Source organism: Geotrypetes seraphini, chromosome 3 (assembly GCF_902459505.1).
Source record: "Geotrypetes seraphini chromosome 3, aGeoSer1.1, whole genome shotgun sequence".
NCBI classification, from domain to species: domain Eukaryota; kingdom Metazoa; phylum Chordata; class Amphibia; order Gymnophiona; family Dermophiidae; genus Geotrypetes; species Geotrypetes seraphini.
In genome coordinates this window covers 186083364-186104471 of record NC_047086.1, presented here as the reverse complement: position 1 = coordinate 186104471, position 21108 = coordinate 186083364, and the positions used below count along the sequence as shown (strand labels likewise).

Here is a 21108-nt window from a genome sequence, read left to right as displayed (position 1 = left end):
TGCTGCTACTAATTGGGTTTCTGCCAGATACTGTGATCTGGATTGGCCACTATTAGAAACAGGAAACTTAGTCTGACCCAGTATGACTGTTCTTACATAGGAAGTAAATTTTCTTGGCGTGGTGTTATATTGCATGCAGAGTCTGGCATCTATCTGGTGAACTGTTCAAATTCAGCGGAATGAAGATTGTGGTGATATAACTCGATGTTTTAGTTAAGTGAAAGGCAGTAAACCAGCGGTCTTCGCTAATTTTTAAGCGAGGTCCATTTTGGTCCAAAAAAGATAAAGGGAGCTGACAAATATCTTCCTACTTTGAACCATAACACAAATAATGCTTCTTGACATTAATTCCTACCAGAACACCTGGCCTTTATCACATATGCAGAACATAGATAAACCCTATGCAAATACAGGACCACAAACTAAGGGCTCTTTTAACTAAGCTGCGATAGCGTTTTTAGCGTGCGCTAAACCTGTGTTACACGGCTAGAACTAACACCAGCTTAGTAAAAGGAGCACTAAAAGTCCAAATATACACAAATGAAACCCTAAGATGCCATACTCTGCATGCAGTACAACACCAGAGAAATAGAAAAAAAATTCAATTTCTTCCTGAACACTGCAGAATATAGACAGCAGATGTAAATTCTGAAAATTAATATATTTCAATCACTAAATTTATTTATTTAAAAAATTTATACACCGCCTAAAGACTTAAGGTAGTTCACAAGCAACATACATAATATTGAAAACTTTCTGCCCTTTGCATTAACTTTTAATATTCAACTTTCTTCAAATTTTCTGCTTCCTTTTCAAATCTATCTACTTTTCTGTGTCTTCCCTTCCCATCTATCTGCATGCACCATCTCTTCCCTCTCTTGCCCTTCCCCCCCTCAATCCACATGTATCATCTCCTCCCTCTTCTCCCCTATTCCCATCAACAGTATTTTTTTCATCCTTTCCTTACCTTTCCTATCCCTGTGCACCTTCTCTCTCCCCCCCCTCTCTGGTGGTCTTACATCTTTTTCCTCTCCTTCCCACAGTCTGGCATCTCACCCCTCCTTCCCTTCTCTCCCTTTGTGGTCTGACATCTCTTTCCTTCTCTTCCTCCTCTCCCCTACCTTAGTCTGGAATCTTTTTCTCCTTCTTCCCTTTCCTGGCTTCTTTCTCCTTCCCTCCCCCCCCCCCCCCAGTGATCTGGCTTCTCTCTCTCCTTCCCTCCCCAACTTCAGTGGTCTGGTCTCTTTCTAGCAACCACTCCCCTTCTACGGGATCTGGTAGTTCCTCACCCTTCTCTTTTCCGACAGCTGCTCTTGCACTCTTAGGGCTGCCGGCAGCGTGAGTGAAGTAAACACGCTGCCTTTGGTGGCTTGGAAATTTTCTATCTACTACTGCTTTCCGCCGATTTGGGGACAAGAAGCAGTAGCAGAGGGAAAGCTTCCAGGCTGTCGAAGGCAGCTTGTTTACCTCATGTTGCCAGAGGCCTGAAGAGTGAAAGAGCAGCTGTTGGGAAGAAGCATTGCATGCTATAGAGGCTGGAACCCCGGCCTGCAGCATGTGGGCCACCCAGAAAGTCTCTGTGGGTCACAATTGGCTCATAGGCCTTGCAATGAAGACTACTGTAGTAAACAGTGCTGTGGGCCAAGGCAAATGGAAGAGTGAGGGTTTTTTTGCCTGCTCCTGTTCTTGAGAAAATTCAGAAATATGAAAATGTTCCTGCTTGTAGATAATCTCTTCCTTTCACAATGTCCATTTTATCTGCATGGTGCTCACTTTGCATGATCCCTCACTCCAAGCTTTTTTATTTATTTATTGTTGGTGTCTGTCTGTTATTAACCTTCAGAAGAGGATTTCAGTATTGGCTTACAGGTGCTTACTTTCATCAGTGCAACAGCTGTGTGTATTTTATAGTTTTGTTTTCAACATTTTCAGATTGTTCTGGAATATCAGCCAAATATTGTTTCTCATAGCAACAGAATTTTATAAATAAAATAATAAAAGTACCTGTGATGTGTTGACTGGTAATCTACAATTCAAAATATACATTTGAGAGATTTAACTTGTTTCTTTACAGCTAACACATTCATTTGTTGTAATCATTCCAAACCATGGCCCATTCTACTCCTATTACCAAAGCACATTGTATAAAATTAAAGGGTTGGTTTTTGCAGACCAGCAGTATGATTGGTCTCAAATTGGAGTAGATCTTTCTCATTTCTTTTGTCCTTTACTGTGTGCTGATTCTGACTAGCACCACTACCTTTTTCCCAGTGGAACTACAGACAGCGGGCAGATTTCTTTCCCAGTGGTAGTGTTTAAAGTGCCTTGCAAAACTCATCAGATCATTGTATATTGTTCACATTCTGCTGTCTTTAATGTATTTTGACCTTTTTAAGGTGAAGGGCCTATAAGCTAAATAGAACCTACTGTGTACAGTCATCATACGGCCTCTTTTACAAAGCTGCACTAACGGCCCCGAAGCCCATAGAGATAGGGCTTCGGGGCTGTTGCCGCATGGCTTTGAAAAAGAGGCCGATAGTGTAGCTGTTTTAAATAAAGTTGGATGACGAATCAAATTGTTATTTTCATAGTTGTTTAGAAATTCATACATGCTTAACATAAAGCTGCCAAAGCAATATAATAATAAGGTTTACTCCGTTTCAAATGGGGAGAGGCCTATAAGAGAAATTATGTGTGCTTGATTATTTCTTGTGACATTGTCTGACCCATCATAAAGTGAAAAAAAGACTCTGCTTCAAGTCGTCACTTCAAAAGTAAACCATGAGCTGTGAGGAAAATCATTGTGAGACTCTACATGGCCTGGATGGAAGGATGGCAAGAAGGAATCTGTTGAGCAGCCCATATGTTGTGCAGGTTTTTGAAATTAAAACCTGCCATCTGCTCCACCGGTCCTCTGACCTGGCATATGCTCTGTTTTTTCCCTACCCTCAATAAATGGCTGCATTGAGGACAATAATGCAAGCTTCAATTTCTGCAGTCCCCATTGAGCCACAATCCCCTTCAATAAACACATGCTTCCCCCATATGGTATTAAAGCTAAACAAAAATTCTGCATCCACATAGAGAATGACACGGTGACAAAATTCATCACTGTTCCCGTCATTCTTTAAGGAGAGAGGGAAGAATCAGAGTATGAACGGCCACAACCACTGACCCTAAAGCTTTGCTTTGAAGAATGCTGGTGTAGAAGGACTGAGATTGAAATAGACACTAGAAAATGACATGGGATTATTTCCCACAGTTATCCGCGGGGACGAGAATAGTGATGAATTTTATCACTGTGTCATTCTCCACAACATACAAAGAAATTTCTGATTCTAGTGATCCTTGATACGCTGTCCTTGTTGGGATTCCAGGGTTCTGTTCTCTTCTGGTTTTCTTCCTATCTCTCCCATCAGTGTATGCAATAGTGCTTCAGCCTCCACAGCCTTCCCGCTATCGATTGGAGAACCTCAAGGCTCTGTCCTAGGACCGCTCCTTTTCTCAATCTACACTTGCTTACTTGGAACGCTGATCTCCTCCCAGGGCTTCCAGTGTCACCTCTATGCTGATGACTCCCAGATCTACCTCTGCGCCAAATATCTCTACTGAAACCCAGACCAGAGTCTCATCCTGCCTGGCATTGCCGCCTGGATATCTCACCACCATCTAAAATTGAAAATGGCTAAAACAGAGCTGCTCATCTTCCTGCCTAAACCCACCTCTCTGCTTCCCTCATTCTTCATCTCTGTGGACAACACACTCATCCTTCCTGTTTTGTCTGCTCGTAATCTCGGGGTCATCTTTGATTCCTCTCTCTCCTTCACCACCCAGATACAACAAATCGCTAAAACCTGCCGTTTCTTCCTCTATAATATTACCAAAATCTGACCCTTCCTCTCTGAGCACACTTCCAAAACATTTATCCATGCCTTCATCATCTTGTACTGACTACTGCAACTCAATACTCTCAGGCCTTCCTCTTAGCCATCTTGTTCCCTGCCAATCTGTCCAGAATTCAGCTGCACAACTCCTATTCTGGGAGAGCCACTTTACTTACGTTACCCCTCTCCTAAAGTCACTTTATTGGCTTCCCATACGTTTCCAAATACAATTCAAACCCCTCTTACCTACAAATGCCCCTCATTATCTCTCTTCACTTATCTCCCCCTATGATTCCCCCCGCCTTTTGAGCTCCGCTCAGCTGGTAAGTCCCTCCTTTCTGTGCCCTTCGGCTGCCAAATCTAGACTCCATCCTTCTGCCTAGCTGTGCCATATGCTTGGAACAAGCTACCCGAATCCTTACAGCAGGCTCCGCCTCTGGCAGTGTTCAAGGCACAGTTAAAAGCCCACCTCTTTGAGAGTGCTTTTGATCCTGGGATGTGTTTTACTGAATTAGAGGGATTCAGGGCAATTCTATAAAGTAATGTACTTGGTACCAATTCAATAACTGCTATTACTACTAATCACTTATATAGCACTGAAAGGTGTACACAGCACTGGACATTTTGACATTTATAGACGGTCCCTGCTTGGAAGAGCTTACAATCTAACTTGGACAGACAGACATGACATATAGGGTTGGGGATGCAGAACCCAAGGTGAGAGGAGTTAAGAGTCGAAAGCATTCTCAAAGAGGTGGGCTTTTAACTGTGCCTTGAACACTGCCGGAGACCGAGCCTGCCATAGGGATTCAGGTAGCTTGTTCCAAGCATACGACACAGCAAGGCAGAACGGACAGAGTCTGGAGTTGGCAGCCAAAGAGAAGGGCACAGAAAGGAGGCACTTACCAACTGAGCGGAGCTCATAGGGGGAGGATCATAGAGGGAGATAAGTGAAGAGAAAAAGTGAGGGGCAGCAGAATGAGTACATTTGTAGATCATAGAAACATGACGGCAGTTAAAGACCAAATGGCCCATCTAGTCAGCCCATCCGCAGTAACCATTATCTCTTTCTCTCTCTGTGAGATCCCACGCCTATCCCAGGCCCTCTTGAATTCATACACAGTCTCTGTTTCTACCACCTCTTCAGGGAGACTGTTCCACGCATCTACCACCCTTTCCGTAAAAAAGTATATCCTCAGATTACTTCGAAGCCTATCACCTCTTAACTTCATCCTATGCCCTCTCATTGCAGAGTTTCCTTTCAAATGAAAGAGACTTGACTTATGCACATTTATATTACATAGATATTTAAATGTCTCTATCATATCTCCCCTCTCCCGCCTTTCCTCCAAAGTATAAAGAATGAGATCTTTAAGTCTGTCACCATACGCATTATCACGAAGACCACACACCATTTTAGTAGCCTTCCTCTGGACTGACTCCATCCTTTTTATATCTTTTTGAAGGTGTGGCCTCCAGAATTGTACACAATATTCTAAATGAGGTCGCACCAGAGTCTTATACAGTGGCATCAATACCTCTTTTTTCCTACTGGCCATACCTCTCCCTGTGCAACCTGGCATCCTTCTAGCTTTTGCCATCACCTTTTCAACCTGTTTGGCCACCTTAAGATCATCACATACAATCATACCAAGTCCCGCTCTTCCGTCATGCACATAAGTTCTTCACTCCCTAAACTGTACCGTTCCCTCTGGTTTTTGCAGCCCAAATGCATGACCTTGCATTTTTTTAGCATTAAATTTTAGCTGCCAAATTTCAGATCATTCTTCAAGCTTCGCCAGGTCTTTTCTTCATGTTATTCACACCATCTGGCGTGTCTACTCCATTGTAGATTTTAGTATCATCCGCAAAGAGGCAAATCTTACCCGACAACCCTTCAGCAATATCATTTATAAAAACATTGAAAAGAACAGGCCCAAGAACAGAACCTTGAGGCACACCACTGGTAACATCCCTTTCCTCAGAGCGATTTCCATTGATCACTACCCTCTGTCGCCTTCCACTCAACCAGTTCCTGACCTAGCCCATCACTTTGGGAACCATCCCATCTTAGTTTATTTATTAGACGTCTGTGTGGAACACTGTCAAAGGCTTTGCTAAAATTTAAATACACCACATCTAGCGCACATCCTCTTTCCAATTCTCTGGTCACCCAGTCAAAGAAATTGATCAGATTTGTCTAACAAGACCTACCTCTAGTGAATCCATGTTGCCTCCGGTCCTGTAATCCACAGGATTCTAGAAACTTGACCATTCTCTTTTAAAAGCGTTTCCATTAATTTGCTTACCACAGAAGTCAGACTTACTGGCCTGTAATTCCCTACTTCTTCCTCGGCCTCGGGGTGGTGGTGGTGGGGGGGGGGTCTTTTTGGGATGTGAAATGAATCATCTGAGTTTCCCTTACTTTCTATGGGGAGACTTGCTTTGATATACGAGCACTTTGGTTTATGAGCACGCTTCTGGAACAAATTATGCTCACAAGCCAAGGTTCCATTGTAATCTATAAATTGCTAGGTGGAATGCCTATGACACTACCATGCTTCGCTCACTGGCAAAGCCCATTGCTGTTATGTGTCATGTGATTAGTGCCTAGCACATATGCATATAAATATCAAATTGTGGTGTCATTCATGTGCAGTTGTGCATAAATGCACCTATTCTATAATTTAGTAGGCACCCTTTTATAGAATTGCCCTTATTATGAAGTAATAAATAACTCTACAGAAAAAATAGTCACTCAGGACTTAGTACAAATCTACCATGCTAGCACTCGCGTTCAAAACAAAGAGCCTACCTATGAAAAGTCAGTGCCCTAAATGTTATCATGGACCTTGAACATCTATTGAAAAACTGACCAAGCCAAATTAGCCAGATTGCTACATTGAAAACTCTTGCTAACAGAATACCTGGCCTCTGTCACTATACTACTATTTATCATTTCTGTAGTGCTGAAAGGCATACGCAGTGCTGTTCATTTAATATTCAGTAGACGGTCCCTGCTCAGAAGCGCTTATAGTTTAATTTGGACAGACAAAACATCTCAGGGATGAGTTTCTGGTAGAAGGAATGATACAAAGGGTATAGGTATCTGACAGTGGGATTTAAGAGTTGAAAGCAACTTCAAAAAAGTAAGTTTTTAGCTTGAACTTGAATACTGCAAGAGGTGGAGCATGATGTATTGACTCTGGCAGCCTGTTTCAGGCATATGGTGCGACAAGAAAGAAGGGACGGAGTCTGGAGTTGGTGGTGGAGGAGAATGGTACAGTTAAGAGGGATGCACACAGGAAACAAATGCAGAATAAGTGACTACAAACTACAACTAGAGATTTAGACTGAAGCTAGATCTTGCATATCGTACAAAACCAGAGGAATGAAGAGATGCATTTCCTCCGTGTGCTGCAAGCTGTAAAGATGACAAATGTCAGGGGATGCAACCAGGGCAATTGCCCTTGGGCCCCAAGCTTGCTTAAACCTGAAGACATAGCCTGGTAGTGGGCTTTGGGGTCCTTAAATTTCTGCCTTGGGCCCCAGCCATACGTAACATCAGTTCTGGCAGATGTGCATTCCAAGAACTGGCATATTCTAGTCACTAAAAGAAAACAAAATGACTAAAAAGTGCAAAAAATGTTATTTTTCTCATTGTGTTGGGTCCAAGTTTCTACTTTCCTTTGCCTTCTCTTAACTGTCTAATCTAATCTTATCTGTCTTGACAGACTCTCTTGTCAATTTGACATCTCTCTCTCCATGTCCTCCATCCATCTTTCTTTTCCTCCCCACTACCCAGTCCATTCTTACTCCCCCCTCACACACAGAGCTCCAAAGTTGTTACCCATCACTGGCAGCATCAGAGATTAAAGCAGGCTGTCTCCAGCCAGCCTTGGGGCCTTCTCTGTGCTGTGTCCAACCTTTGCTGAAACATGAGGTTGCATCAGAGAAGGCAAGACATGGCAGAAAAGGCAATGGGGCCTACTGGAGGCAGCTTGCTTTAATTGCTGCTGGAGACTGTAGGGAAATTTTGGATTACCATGGAGTGAGAGGGAGATGATGCTGGACCTTGAGGGGTGGGGAGAGATCTGAGAGTGATTATTAGTTGGCAGAAAACCGGCACTTAAGTTGACTGGGGAAACCCAGTAATTACGAGTTTGGTTGGTTTTCTGCCTTGTTAATTACCGGCCTCCCCTTTAAAAAACCAGCTAGATTGCCTGAAAACCAACCAGCTGGCAATCTAGATAGTACCCCTAAGTCTTTCTTTGCAAACAGTGCATTCTTGTGGGAGACAGTTTATTTATTTTATTTATTTAAAAAATTTATCAACCGCCTATATCTAGGCGGCATTACAATAATAACATGCACAGAATATAACAAACAATACTTTTACAAACATCTTGGGTTACAGATGAATAATCGCATCTTAAATAGATATTCACAGTACAGTTCATCTTAAAACCAGCATTCAATGTTTCAACTTTATTGAAATGCTTCTAAAAATAATGTAGTTTTAAGAATTTTTTTAAACTTCTGAATATCGGATAACGCTCTTGGTGGTCCAATTAATTTGTTCCACAGCGTTACCCCATAATAGAAATGACAGATGTTCTTGTGTTCACATAAGTCAATCACATTGCACCCTCAGATCACAAAATGTCATAACTTGTGATAGATACCAAGGAATTCCATAGTACATGACTTTACATATCAAAGTTAATGTTTAGTAGTTTGAAACCAAACTGGAACTTTTGTTCTCAACACTAAGTCATGTGTGACATAAAATCAGCACAACTTGTCACTACCACCAGCATGATCATCACCATCACCATCCTTAAAGCAAAGTATGATGATATCAGCATTATGATGTGGGAATGCTTGGCGGTAGCTCAGACAGGGGAACCTTGTGAAGATCAAAGGAAAGATGGATAGTGCAAAATACATGTAGTTTAAGGAGAAATACCTGTAAAGTCTACCTTAGACCTAGGACAGTGGAGAAAATTCACTTTTCAGCAGGACGATAATCTTAAATATAAGGCAAAAAGAACAATAGAAGGAAGAAAAGGGGCCCAGTCAAAGGCCATTTCTAAGTTCAATCTACTTTACAATTATAGTATACAATCCCCAGTATACTTGAAAGAGCTTGAGCTGCTTTGCCCAACAAGGGCAAAACTGTACCATCTTGAGCTGGCAGACACGTATCCCAAATGGCTGTTGTGCAAAAGGAACTTCTTTCAGATAGCGAGTCAAAAGGTGTGAAGACTTTTGCTTTCTTCTTTAATTTTTCAGCGTTTTTGTAACATTAATGTAGAACATGTAGAATATGTTCTGTAAATCAGAGAAACTTCTGTTTCCTTTTCATCCTGTTAGACCAGGGGTTCTCAATTCAGTACTTGGCACACAGCAAGCTAGTCTGGTTTGCAAGATATCCACAATGAATATGTACAAGGTAAATTTGCATATATTGCCTCCATTGTATGCAGATCTATCTCATGCATATTAGTTGTGGGTGGGTTGAGAACCCCTATATTAGACTAGTCCAGACTGATGGGAAATGCCCTCCTATTAGTAGGTAGAGGCAGAGAAGCTGGCTATTCCTGTGATATCGCCAGTATAAGAAGTGGTACAGCCTGAAATTTGTACTTCTCTGCCTCCAGAAAATGGTGCAGGTTGGACTGAAACAGGACTGAATTCCCTGGGTGCAGTTCACTGCCTGCGCCTCAGTAATAGATTTTTGGCTGGTATTAGCTTCCGGAAATCAGTTCATGGGCCTCTCCTCAGAGCCTGGAGAGAGATGTCCCTCCTTAACTCTGAGCCTTAATCTACAGCAGACATGTCCAAGTTCAGTCCTTGGCTGCAAGCAGACCAGGTTGTAAGAACATCATTAATGGCATAAGAGAAATTTCCATGCTCACTGCATCCATTGAATGCAGATCTCTCTCATTCATGTTTATTAGGGATGTCCTGATAATCTGGTCTGCTTGCAGTCCTTGAGGACTGAACTTGACAAACCTGGTCTACAAGATCTCGCTCAGTGTGGCTAGCTGGCAGGGGCTCGCAGGGCCTCTACTAGAGGAGTGAGCGATTTGTATTTGTACTGTTCCCTCCCTCCCCATTTCCCATCAAAAGGAAAAACCTCTGCAGGATATAAAGAATGATTCCTCTATACTGGCTTGTCAAAGGTTGTCAAAAGAAAATCTGGATAGATTGTTAGCAGATATAGTAAAGGCTGCAGGAATTCCAGAAGATAACTAGCATCTCTGTTTGGAGTGAGGTAGGATGCTGGACTGGAGCAAACAGCTTATTGCTTAGTATTTATGATGAGCAGTAGTGGTTTCCGCAGATGGCAGCTCTGAGGAAATCTTGGTGTTGAAATTAGCAGCTGGTGCTCTAATTGAGATGTCTTCTATGTTAACAAAGTCAGCCATGGCTGGGCTGGTTTGGGCAGGAGCAGCAGCCAGTTTGGTGCCAGACCACTCCAAACCCTGCATGGCTCGAAAGAGGGCAGACTCAGGCTGGTTTGAGGGCTATAGAATCCCTTTCTTCCCCAATGGACCTCAATGCACTGTGCTGGATTTGGGTCCCTCTTGTTGGGTGTTCACTAAGCATGAAGGGCATTTTTAGCCAGGGTCCCTGCAGCAGCTAAGGGGCTGCAGCACATGATGGATGCCCTGGTACCATCATGCAAGTCGAATCAGATGGAAGTAGCAGCCTAGAATTCCTAGTGGGGACTCAGAAGAGGAATGAGTTCTGGTTCAACTTACATCCTTCCTGGAGGAGGTTCACCTTGAAGGGGATGTCTACAGTGAGGGTTTTCTGGGAGAAGGGGTACCTCTTTTGAGTCAGGGGAGCACTCTGGTGGAGGATGATGATTCTCTTGTAGTGAAGCTATTTCAGACAGAATTAATCCTCCTAGATAAATTGATATCTGCTTTTTACATTTTGGAATTGGCACAAGTGGAGATCGCTGGTGGGGATCAGTCTTCAGAAGCCTTCTAAAGCTTTCTCTTCATAGAGCTCTCTGCCAGATAGTTCTTCTGGAGTGGGAGGCTCTAGATTTGATCCTTTGGGGCATGACAGTGATAGGAAGTGTATATCCTTTCAGGAAGATTTGGTAAGGCTTCCTTGGGTATCTAAGGTGGACAACTTGATGATGATTAATGAATGCCCAAATCTCCCTAGAGTGTGGTTCGACCCTAATGGACTCGTATGAGTGGAGTTACTTCTCAAGTGGTCATTCAGCTCCTCGGCAACTTGCTATGCATATGGCAGTTTCAGGGGCTACATATTGAGGACAGGTTTGTGCTGGGCTCACTCAGTAGTTTCTGGCCTTGCTAGAGATGGTGTGATTGGAATCTGGTGCAGCTTTTCAACTGGATATCCTTTCATGATTTCATCTGCATTTGCTCTGTCAGTAGTCTCTGTGGTGGCTGCCTGCAAATGGCTTTGACTATGTCACTGATTGGCAGATTTGACTATTAAATCCTTTTTTGAGCAAGCTTCCCTCCTGGGGGCAGTTTAGTGATGATTTGGAAAGGTTCATCACATTCTAGGTCAGTGACTGTCAAACTTTATTTTAGCTCCCGCACACTAAGTGGAGCAAATGTTTTTTGCGGCGTATTATAATTGAAATTATAAAATTGCAAAACCAACAAAAAAATTTTTTTTTTAGCACTGAATGCTCTGTGCTGCTCCTGACGCTCATAGAGTTCCTATGAGTGTTGGAAGCAGTGCAGAGTAGCTTGCCAGCCTACACTAAAAACCGCTTTCGCGATTTTGTAAAAGGGGGAGATAAATTTGAGAATTATTTAAAGTTCTTTAAGTTATGTGGATAATTGTAATAATGGTGAAATTAAAGTCGATAGAATAGAATTGCTAATCAATGCGATGGATGTGCTTGTTTTTGAGTGCAAATTAACTCAAAACGTAGCTCTATAGTTGACAAGCAAACATGCATTTCATCATCCGCCATCTGCAGTCGTTCTCTTTTTTAGATTTAATTTCTTTCAGATTTGAAAATCCAGGTTTGCAAAGATAAGAAGATCCAAACAGTAACAAAGACTACTTGATTGCTTTGTTCAAATTAGGATAACTACTGCATTAAAAATAAACCTAAAATGATTTGGCGTTAGTTTTCAAGAACCAATTGTATCAAAGAATGAGTCTTGTTTGGATGGTTGTATCCTTATGCACACAGACGTTCATAACATTAACAGACTCTTTGCATACGTGATGTACATACATGTCATTTATTCTAGTGTATACTTATAAAGGAAATTTTTAAAAATAAAGTAAAATTCTGGAATCTCTTCGGGACATACCACTGTGCCATGACACACAGTTTGAGAGACACTGATCTAGGAGAAGCGCAGTCTCAGTATCTTCTGGAAGAGGTAGACAGATCTTCAGGGAGTAGATCCCAGTCAGAGAATTGGGGTCACTTCAGACTGGACAGAAAAAGGAATTCCTCTGTGACAGGAGTCATAAGGTTTAGGAATGCTTGTCTCTCTTCCTAATCCACTAGCCCTCACTGAGCCCCTTTACTGGATGTACTGGTGGGGGGGAATATCTATTCCACCAAGAATGGGTCCTTGTCATATCTGATCAGTGGATCTTGGATATGATTCAACAAGGCTGTGCGCTGGAGTTTGCATAACCCATTTCAGACACTTTTTTATGACTCACCCTTCAAAAGAACCATTATAAAAGTCATGTTGCAAAAGCTGATCAAGTTTATTAATTTTTAATATACCGACCATCAACTGGTATCTAGCCGGTTTACAATAAAATGATAAAATAAGAATAGGAGAAATTCTTATAAACAGTAATACTTATAAGAAAGAGGAGATGTGTACATAAAAGACATTTAATAGTAACAAACATGATGGTGAGGTTAGAAAAGAGGGGAGGGGTGTAAGAATACATTATTAGTGGTAAGAAAAAAAAAAAGGGTAAAAAGGAAAAGGAAAGAAAAGGGGAAAAACATTAGGAATGGGATCGCTTCTTAAAAGCGGTTGGCTAATTTGATGATGAAGGGTTCAGGAGCGATGAAATGCATCTTGAAATAGGAAAGTTTTTAGTTTTGTCTTGAATTTATCGATTGGGATGGTAGAGCGTTCCATAGAGTTGGAGCGACTACAGCGGGCTTTGGAGCCAGTGCCCACACAGGAGGGAGGCTACGGTGCAGTTCATGTATTCTGTGGTCCCCAAGAAAGGGAGAATGCTGGCCCATTCTGGATTTGAAGGAGCTAATGCCTGTCAGTCCCTCATTTTCATATGGAGACTGTGGGGAAGGGAGAGTGGTCTTACAGGTCAGGCCGGGAGAATTTATGACCTTGCCTGTTTTCACACTGTTGTCTGGGATAGGCACAAGTGTCTATTGCAGTTCTGCTTTAGGCAAGCATTATCGATTCAGAGTGTTCCCCTTTCAGCTACTGACAGGTTCCGGAAGTGATCTCTTAAGCTTCCGCGGCTGGCATCATGATTGTTACTATTGTCTGGATCTCGCCTCGTCTGGGTAGGTAGAACCAACATTTCACCCACCATGTTGTGGCTTTCTTCAGGGTGTGCTGTGAGGTCTGTAGTTTATCTTAATATAAAGTGGGTCCACTGACCTGATTGAAAACAGGGAAGTCCATTGGTCATGAATTTGAATTTTGGTGGAAAAGTTCGTTAGTAACACAAAAATTAAAATCTGTGACAACAAACTTTCTCACCACATTTCAAAATTTGTGACCAATGAACTTTCCTGCCAAAATTCAAATTCATAATCAATGGACCTCCCTGTTCTCAATCAGGTCAGTGAACCCATTATATGTAAACACAAACTGCAGACCTCGCAGCATACCCTGAAGAAAGCCACAGCATAATGGCTGAAACATCACTTTTACCTACCCAGATGCGGTGAGAGCTGGACAACAGCAATAATCAGGTTTTGAAGTACTCATTGTAGCAGTGTGCCTGCACAAGGAAGAGGTTGGCTGATCTGAGTCAGCTCTGAGGCAGATTCATGTGTGGTGATGGCTAGAGTAATCTTGTTTATTTTATTTGTACACCTTGATATAACACCTTTCTGGTATAGCCAATCAAAGCAGTTAATAATATTGATTCAGCCAAATTAGTGAATACCACAGCAACTAATTTAGAAACAATTTATAACACGTCTACATAGTATACTGTATGATACTACTTCCCATAGTTTTCCTGGGGCTACCCAACTCCTGGCCATTCTCTTACTCTCTGACAAAATCTAGAAATGCTAATGAAAAAAGTTTTCAAATACTTTTTGACATATTCAAGGCATGCCTCAGATCATAGATATTAGGGCTTAGACTTCCATATGGCTGGTGCTGAATAAAAGAATGCGGATTCTCTTGTTGAATCAAATTGGGTAATCAGATTTGAGGAATTAGAGTGTAAATTCAGGTTGTGAGAGACTGCATGTCCTTCACAGAAATGAAGCGCGCTTAGCTTGGGTCTGCTAGATATGCACTTACTGTAGCATTGGAGGCCTAGCCAGGATGTAATAATCCTATTGGAAGTCTAGATGTGCATATCTTAAAGCAGCAATGTATTTCCTAACATTAAAAAAAATAAAATAAAAAAAGTAAAATGTTTTTCATTTATGGAAGGTTTGCCAGGATAGGATGGGTTTTTGGTTTTGTTTTGATACTTGTACTTATTTGATACGACTAATTTTCCTCTTTTCTTTGCAGTTGAGCTTTGTTGTCTGAAGTATGGGAGACGACAGACCATTCGTGTGCAGTGCCCTCGGCTGTGGACAGGTATGTGTGCTGAAAACTTTATTGGGAAAGTCTCACAGTGACTGTTTTACCGTGTTAATATAGTGTTAAAGCAGGTGTTTCACATGATCATTGCTGGTAATCAGATTTGAGGAATTTGCTGTATATAAATCAAGGTTCTGAGAGAGTGCGTGTCCTCTGTAGAAATTAAACGCACATAGCTTGGGGCTGCTTGGGATATACTCAGCATTGGAGGCCTGTTGCCTAAACATGCCCATATTCTCTTTAATGTTTTTCAATAGAATTGCTCTTTCCCTCTTTTATGGGCATACTTGAGACCCCAACAAACAACAAAGAAATGTTCTTGTAAGCTGAATGTTCTTACTGCAGACTTCTGTAGAAAGAAACAAGAATTTTAAGTAAACACTTTAAGAACTGCTTACATAAAAAAATAAAAGCATATAAAATTTTTAGAAAGAATGGCCTTTTGCCATCAGTGGAGCTAGCTGCTCACTGCAGTAAGGGAGGAGTATGCATTCTTCTACAGGTGTAACTGAAATATAGTTACCAGAGAGCTGAAAAAAGAGCCCATGAACCCTCTTTCTTAGACCTTGTCTTCATGCCAAGACCTCAACCATGCAAAAGACCAAAAGATTTTATGACCTTCTCCTGAGTCCCAGATATTTACATTTTATCCTTGGTTCCGCCGTTGGGAAAGTAGCCCTGTGACTCTCCTCCCTTACTGCCCTGTGGTTGAATTATACTTTTCATCTGGTCAGAGGCACTAGTAATATTTGAACTAAGCTTTGTTTAACACACTCTGGAAATTTTAAAACAAATAACTAGAGTTCTTAAAGTAGAAACTATTTGCTTGTTCCACGGCTGTCTCTTGGTGCCCTTTTTGTTAGGGTATTCTAAAATATTTGCACAAGTGTCTATTGCAGTTTTGTTATAGCCAGACCAGCTTTGGAGACATTGCTCCCTGATTCCACCCTAGTTTAGTTTGCTTTCTTTAATCTTAGCTCTGTGACACCAGTTTGAGCATAGGGCTTAGCAACTGGAGGTGCTAAACACAAAGTACCCCTTTCTAGACATGGTTGAAGGAGTTGTTCTAAGAGTGGGAGTGCTCAAGCACCTGCAGAAGTGGCGCTTGTCTGCAGGAAATAATACCATAATAATCAGTTTTATGTAGACAGGCAATAGATTTCAAAATGTCAAATACAGATCAATAAACACAGAAAAGAAGGGCTTTGCTTCTGGCTACCTCCTAGAATTACAAAAAACATAAAAACATAAAAATTGCCGCTGCTGGGTCAGACCAGTGGTCCATCATGCCCAGCAGTCCGTTCATGCGGCGACCACTAGGTCAAAGACCAGCGCTCCAACCGAGACTAGCCCTACCTGTGTACGTTCCGGTTCAGCAGGAACCTGTCCAACTTTGTCTTGAATCCCTGGAGGGTGTTCTCCCCTATAACAGACTATAGTATTGCTGATGTAAACAGTTAAGACTGGACTTTGTTGGAGCCTATATTGCAGCAGCAAACTGGTGGTGTAGCAGAGGCACTCTAATACTATTAATTTTGTGCTTCCTTGCTTAATGATGAAGAGAAAAGGAAAATACCAAGTCTACCCTGAGGTAGACTTTGTTGTTTGAGCTTTTGGCGGCAGAGCCTTAAGAGAGCACTATGAAGGAATGTTTGTAGGTGGGTTACAGTTTTAGGAAATAGTATTGAGCATGGAGTTGCAGATTGGGTCAGTACAGCCTGCCTATAGAAACCTTGCTGGTGACTCAAGGATTCATCCCTCTAGGGAAGATACAGGAGTTCCAAATCAAGCAAAGAGAAGATTTGTCAGTTTGAGCACAGAAGGCTGCTGTGTTAGGAACTATTGATGTCACTCTTCAAAACACTTTGAATTTCAATGAGAATTTTCTTCAAGTGATTGAGTCAGCAATGCATCTCAGCAAACATTGGTAAGACCTAAGGTTTTTAGTTTAGAAGGAATATGGGAGGCGATAGTGGGGCTTGAATGTCTAATCAAGATATTTAGATTCGTCAATAATTGTAGGAATTCCCTGGCAAAACGATAGAGATTGTATTGGAAGGTTAAAGATTGTATAAACTGGTTAGGTATTTTGGAACCCAAGTGGAGTAGCTTCAGCAATGTTTCTGCTCAAGGATAATTTAGCCTTGCCTGGAAAAATGGAGAAATTGGAGAATGTGAAGGTGGACTATCTGATTTTGTTAATTTTCCTTAGCGTGTTTTTTTCTCCACATGAGAATTTAATTAAAAGATATTTATATGTTTTAAAAATTTTGAAGATACCAGAGAGTGTGTATTCTATATCTATTTTCAAAAAAAATTCAAAAATTTGAATAATTAAATTATTTATTTATAATTTGGAATCACATCATATAATATTAAAAATGAAGATGAGGATGGGAGAAAATGATTGTTTAATGTAATAATTGTATAGTGAATAGTGTGTTTTGTGCAGTTTTTCTGATTTACCATTTGTATTGCACTATCGAAGTTTGAAAATCAATAAAGATTAAAAAAAAAAAAAAATTCACACATTAGAGTCAGATGACAAAGGCAGTAAGCGGATCCCTGACGAAGCTATTGCGAAACATGTCGGGTCCAGCTGTAGGAACTGCTTAAAGCTTTTAAAAGCTTTGTAAACTACAACCATTCAGATAAGTTAAATTTAAAAATTCAAAAAGTAAAAAAATGTTCTAATGCTCAAACCTATGAGGATTTTACACCAGAGACTCTCCGCTGAAAGAAACATTTGTGGGGTGGTGGAGAGGTGTATCTGAGGTTTTGGATGCATGATGTCAAGAAATGGATTAAGTGATTGAATGAGAAATAAAAATTGAATGAAGTGACAGATCTTAGAGTTGAATATTATAACAATGTCTATCGATTGCTCTAAGAACAAAAAATATTCCTATACCATTGGTGGAATATTCTATATCTAGAGCATTTTTTTCCTTTCATTCAGGGTAAAAAGAGTTGGAGTTATGCCACAGTTGTTGGATTCTTTGAATTCTGTTGGATAAATTGGGAGCTGAATCTGTATAGTTGGCAATCCTGATTGTGGATTGTGTTGGTCCCTGATAGGGATTGAATCCTAAAGTTTTCATGAAGGAAAGGGACACTGTTTTTCAGCTGTAAAGTACAGATCTTTCCAGATGGGGCAAAAGTAAAACAGAAGAAGAGGAAACAGTTTTTAATAATGAGACTTAAAGTGCTGTAGTTGAAAGTACAATTTTAGCTTAAGATTCTGTGTAAATGTGTTATTGCCCCAGATACATTAGATAGATTGTGAGCCCACAGGGACAGAGAGGGAAAACTGCTTGAGGACCTGAATAAATGCATGTAAACCGTTCTGAGCTCCCCTGGGAGAACGGTATAGAAAATGGAATAGAGAAATAAATAAATAGATTAGATATCAGGGACACTTAGATAGACCTTTTATGAGCCTCTACAACTGACAGTTTTTTTGCTGATGAGATGGTTTTTTCTGGAGACAAGCAGGACATAGGATTTTCACAAGTAGGGATGAGCCCAGGGCAGAGATATTGGTTGTCCTCAACTATGACTCCACTCCTAAAGAAGGTACCCAGCATCCTAAAAGATACAATTCAGTGTCTTATATACTGCAATTATCTGCAATGAATGTATGCGGTTTACAGTAAGAATTAGATCAAATTCTTGAAGTTACAGTTTTAAGCCCAATCTTGTGGCTGTTGGAGAAAAGAGGTGAAGGATAAGAGAATGGCTATAAATAGAAGAGATATGTCTTAAGTTTCTTCCCGAAGTCAAGGTAAGTGGTGGGCTGTCTTAGGTATATTGGCAGTTTGTTCCAGATGAGAGATCCTTGATATTGAAAGTTAGCCTCAAACATCTCCTGCCGAACTTGTTGAGGTGATGGGAAGGATAGTTTGAAGCATTGCAATACTCATGAATTGAAAAAGGAATGTGGGTCTTTAATATCAGAAGTTAGTCCATCTGAGTTTTCTCCATAGATTGCTTTGTGAACCATGCAGGCTATCTTGAATTGGATACATTTTGATTTTTATTTGGCATTCAGACTTTCCGCCATAGGTATATTGGCATTCTCTGAGGCCAAGCAGGCAGCATATTCTCTCGTATGGGCAAAGTCATCCACGGAGCCCGGCACAGATATGTACCAAAGAGCGTACTTACAACATAGGACTTTTGCAGTTAAAGGAAAAAAGGGGGTCTCAAGAACTTTTCAGTTGTCATGCAGGGTACCACAGGGATCGGCCGTATCCCCAATACTGTTTAACATATTTATTGCACCGTTGATCTCATTCATCCAAGAGTTGGGATTTCAGGTATATTGTTATTCAGATGAGATTCTGCTGGTGTCAGAAATGGACCCAGGGCACATTGATTTAAAACCCATTACAGAAGGCTTAAAGCTTATCAGTGTATGGCTTATTAGCTTTAAACGTGGAAAAATGTACATCTTATTGGATTACAGGTCACTCTCCTCAACCAAAGGAGGACATTTACATCTTAGGACAAAATATCCTTCTAGTATCAACCTTTAAATATTTAGGAGTCTTAATTGACTTCCAATTAAATTTTGGCTGCCAAGTCTCAAACTTAGTTAAGTCATGTTTTTATACCATGAAAAAATTATGATCTATTAGGGGATTATTCCTGAAACACAATCTGCATTATTGATCACCAAATTGGATTATTGCAATATCGTTTACATGAGCACAACAAAAAGTAATATTAAGAGATTACAAACTATTCAAAATACCGCTATTAAAATGCTGGGATTTAAGAAGAAATTTGATAGGGTCACACCTTTATTCATAAAATTTCATTGGTTGCCTATTTACTATAGGATACAATTTAAAATACTAACTTTGATTAATCAGTTTCTGTATCATCAACAACCTGAATATTTACATTTGTTAATAAGACCTTATTATCCCAGGATAACATTAAGATCAATGCAAGATGGCAGAGTAGTACTCCAGTCAGCAAAGAGTGACAAATGGGAATCTACTAGAAATAAAGCTTTTTATTTCATTGGCCCCCAATTACGGAATCATCTACCACCGGACATTAGATTAGAAGTAACCACACAGTCATTCAAGACTAGACTGAAGACCTTCTATTTTGAGGGATCATTTGGGAAGGACAGTTTGTCATCAGAAACCCCTCATATCTATTGAAGGAATTTGGTTCAGTGCAATTATTTTATTTATTTATTTATTTTTTCCCTATCTAGTGCTTTCCTATCTCTAATGGAGTTCCTTTCATAAATTATTTGTATCTTAATGTAAACCGCTTAGGTCTGTAATATACTGATGCGTTATAACAAATGCAAATAAAACATAAACATACTGTCACTTTAAAACTTTAGCACTGTCCATACTGCGCATTTTCCTTCTCGTCCTATGTTGGCTTGCAAGACCTTTAGTTCTTCGTTTTCCATGGAGCAAAGCAAGTTGTGCTTTTCAAACACTTCTGTGTGTGGAAGTTTTTCTCTTCAAGTTCCTTCCCGTATCATCTTTTCTTCATCTTTTTTCATTTTGTTGTATGTAATATAATTTTTTTTCTTCATTTTGGTGATTTTCCTTTTTTGGGCCTTTGGGCAGTTTCCTGCCTCATTTGAGGCCGGGAATGTCGACTCCATATTGGGAACAGTTCTACTTTACTCCTTACCTTCAATTTGATTTAGCATTAGAGTTCTTCTCATCAATGTCCCCAAGGCCCAGTGGATTCAAGAATTGTTCTTGATGTAACAGGACCATCTCAGGTTCAGACCTTCACAACTTGTGTGTGCACTATCTAGGCCCTGAGCTTTGGGACATTTCTTGTAATCTCTGTGGTCTCATGCAAAATAGGGCTCTAAAGGCTCTTCAAATTCAGTTTGAAAAGCTGTTTGGGTCCATTTCTACTATGTCCACAGACCCATTACCTGCCTAGGCACCTCCTCCATCAAAGTCGACATTGACACTGGTGTCCACTTATCCTCCGGCACTTTCCAGAGGAGGTTCCAGCTCTTCTTATTCTGCGCTTCGGGCCTCGGAGGACCTGTAGAATAAGTCTAAGAAGCTTTGACACTCGCCTTCCAGACAAACTTCCATATCATCACCATCTTCAGGTTTCAGGTTCAGGTTTATTTAAAATTTGATTATATCACTTACAGTACTTCTAAGCGATGTACAATTTAAAAATTGGGATACAATATTACAGATTAAGAACATACACTAAACCAAAACGGGGCCAACATGATACAATAGGGTCAGTGATTGAAATACAAAAATTATAGGAAAGAAACAATCAGGGGAAGCACAAAATGGGTTAGCAGGGTAAGTGTTTGAAACATCATGAGATTCGTGTTACTTTAGAAGGAAACATTATTTACTCGAATTTATGTTTGAAAAGCATCTCTATATAAAAAGGACATTCCATTGCTATAC

The 21108-nt window shown here is 40.6% G+C and overlaps 1 protein-coding gene across 3 annotated transcripts in view; it reads left to right on the top strand.

Annotated features, from left to right (window-relative positions):
- The window catches only part of LOC117357509 (cyclic AMP-dependent transcription factor ATF-7), a 302271-nt gene that overhangs the window by 79763 nt on the left and 201400 nt on the right, over window positions 1–21108 (top strand). For all 3 annotated transcript variants that reach the window (XM_033938227.1, XM_033938225.1, XM_033938226.1), the window contains exon 2: window positions 14606–14674. In XM_033938227.1, coding sequence (XP_033794118.1) covers window positions 14627–14674 — 48 coding nt within the window. In that variant the 5' untranslated portion in view covers window positions 14606–14626. The remainder of the gene's footprint in view (window positions 1–14605; window positions 14675–21108) is intronic.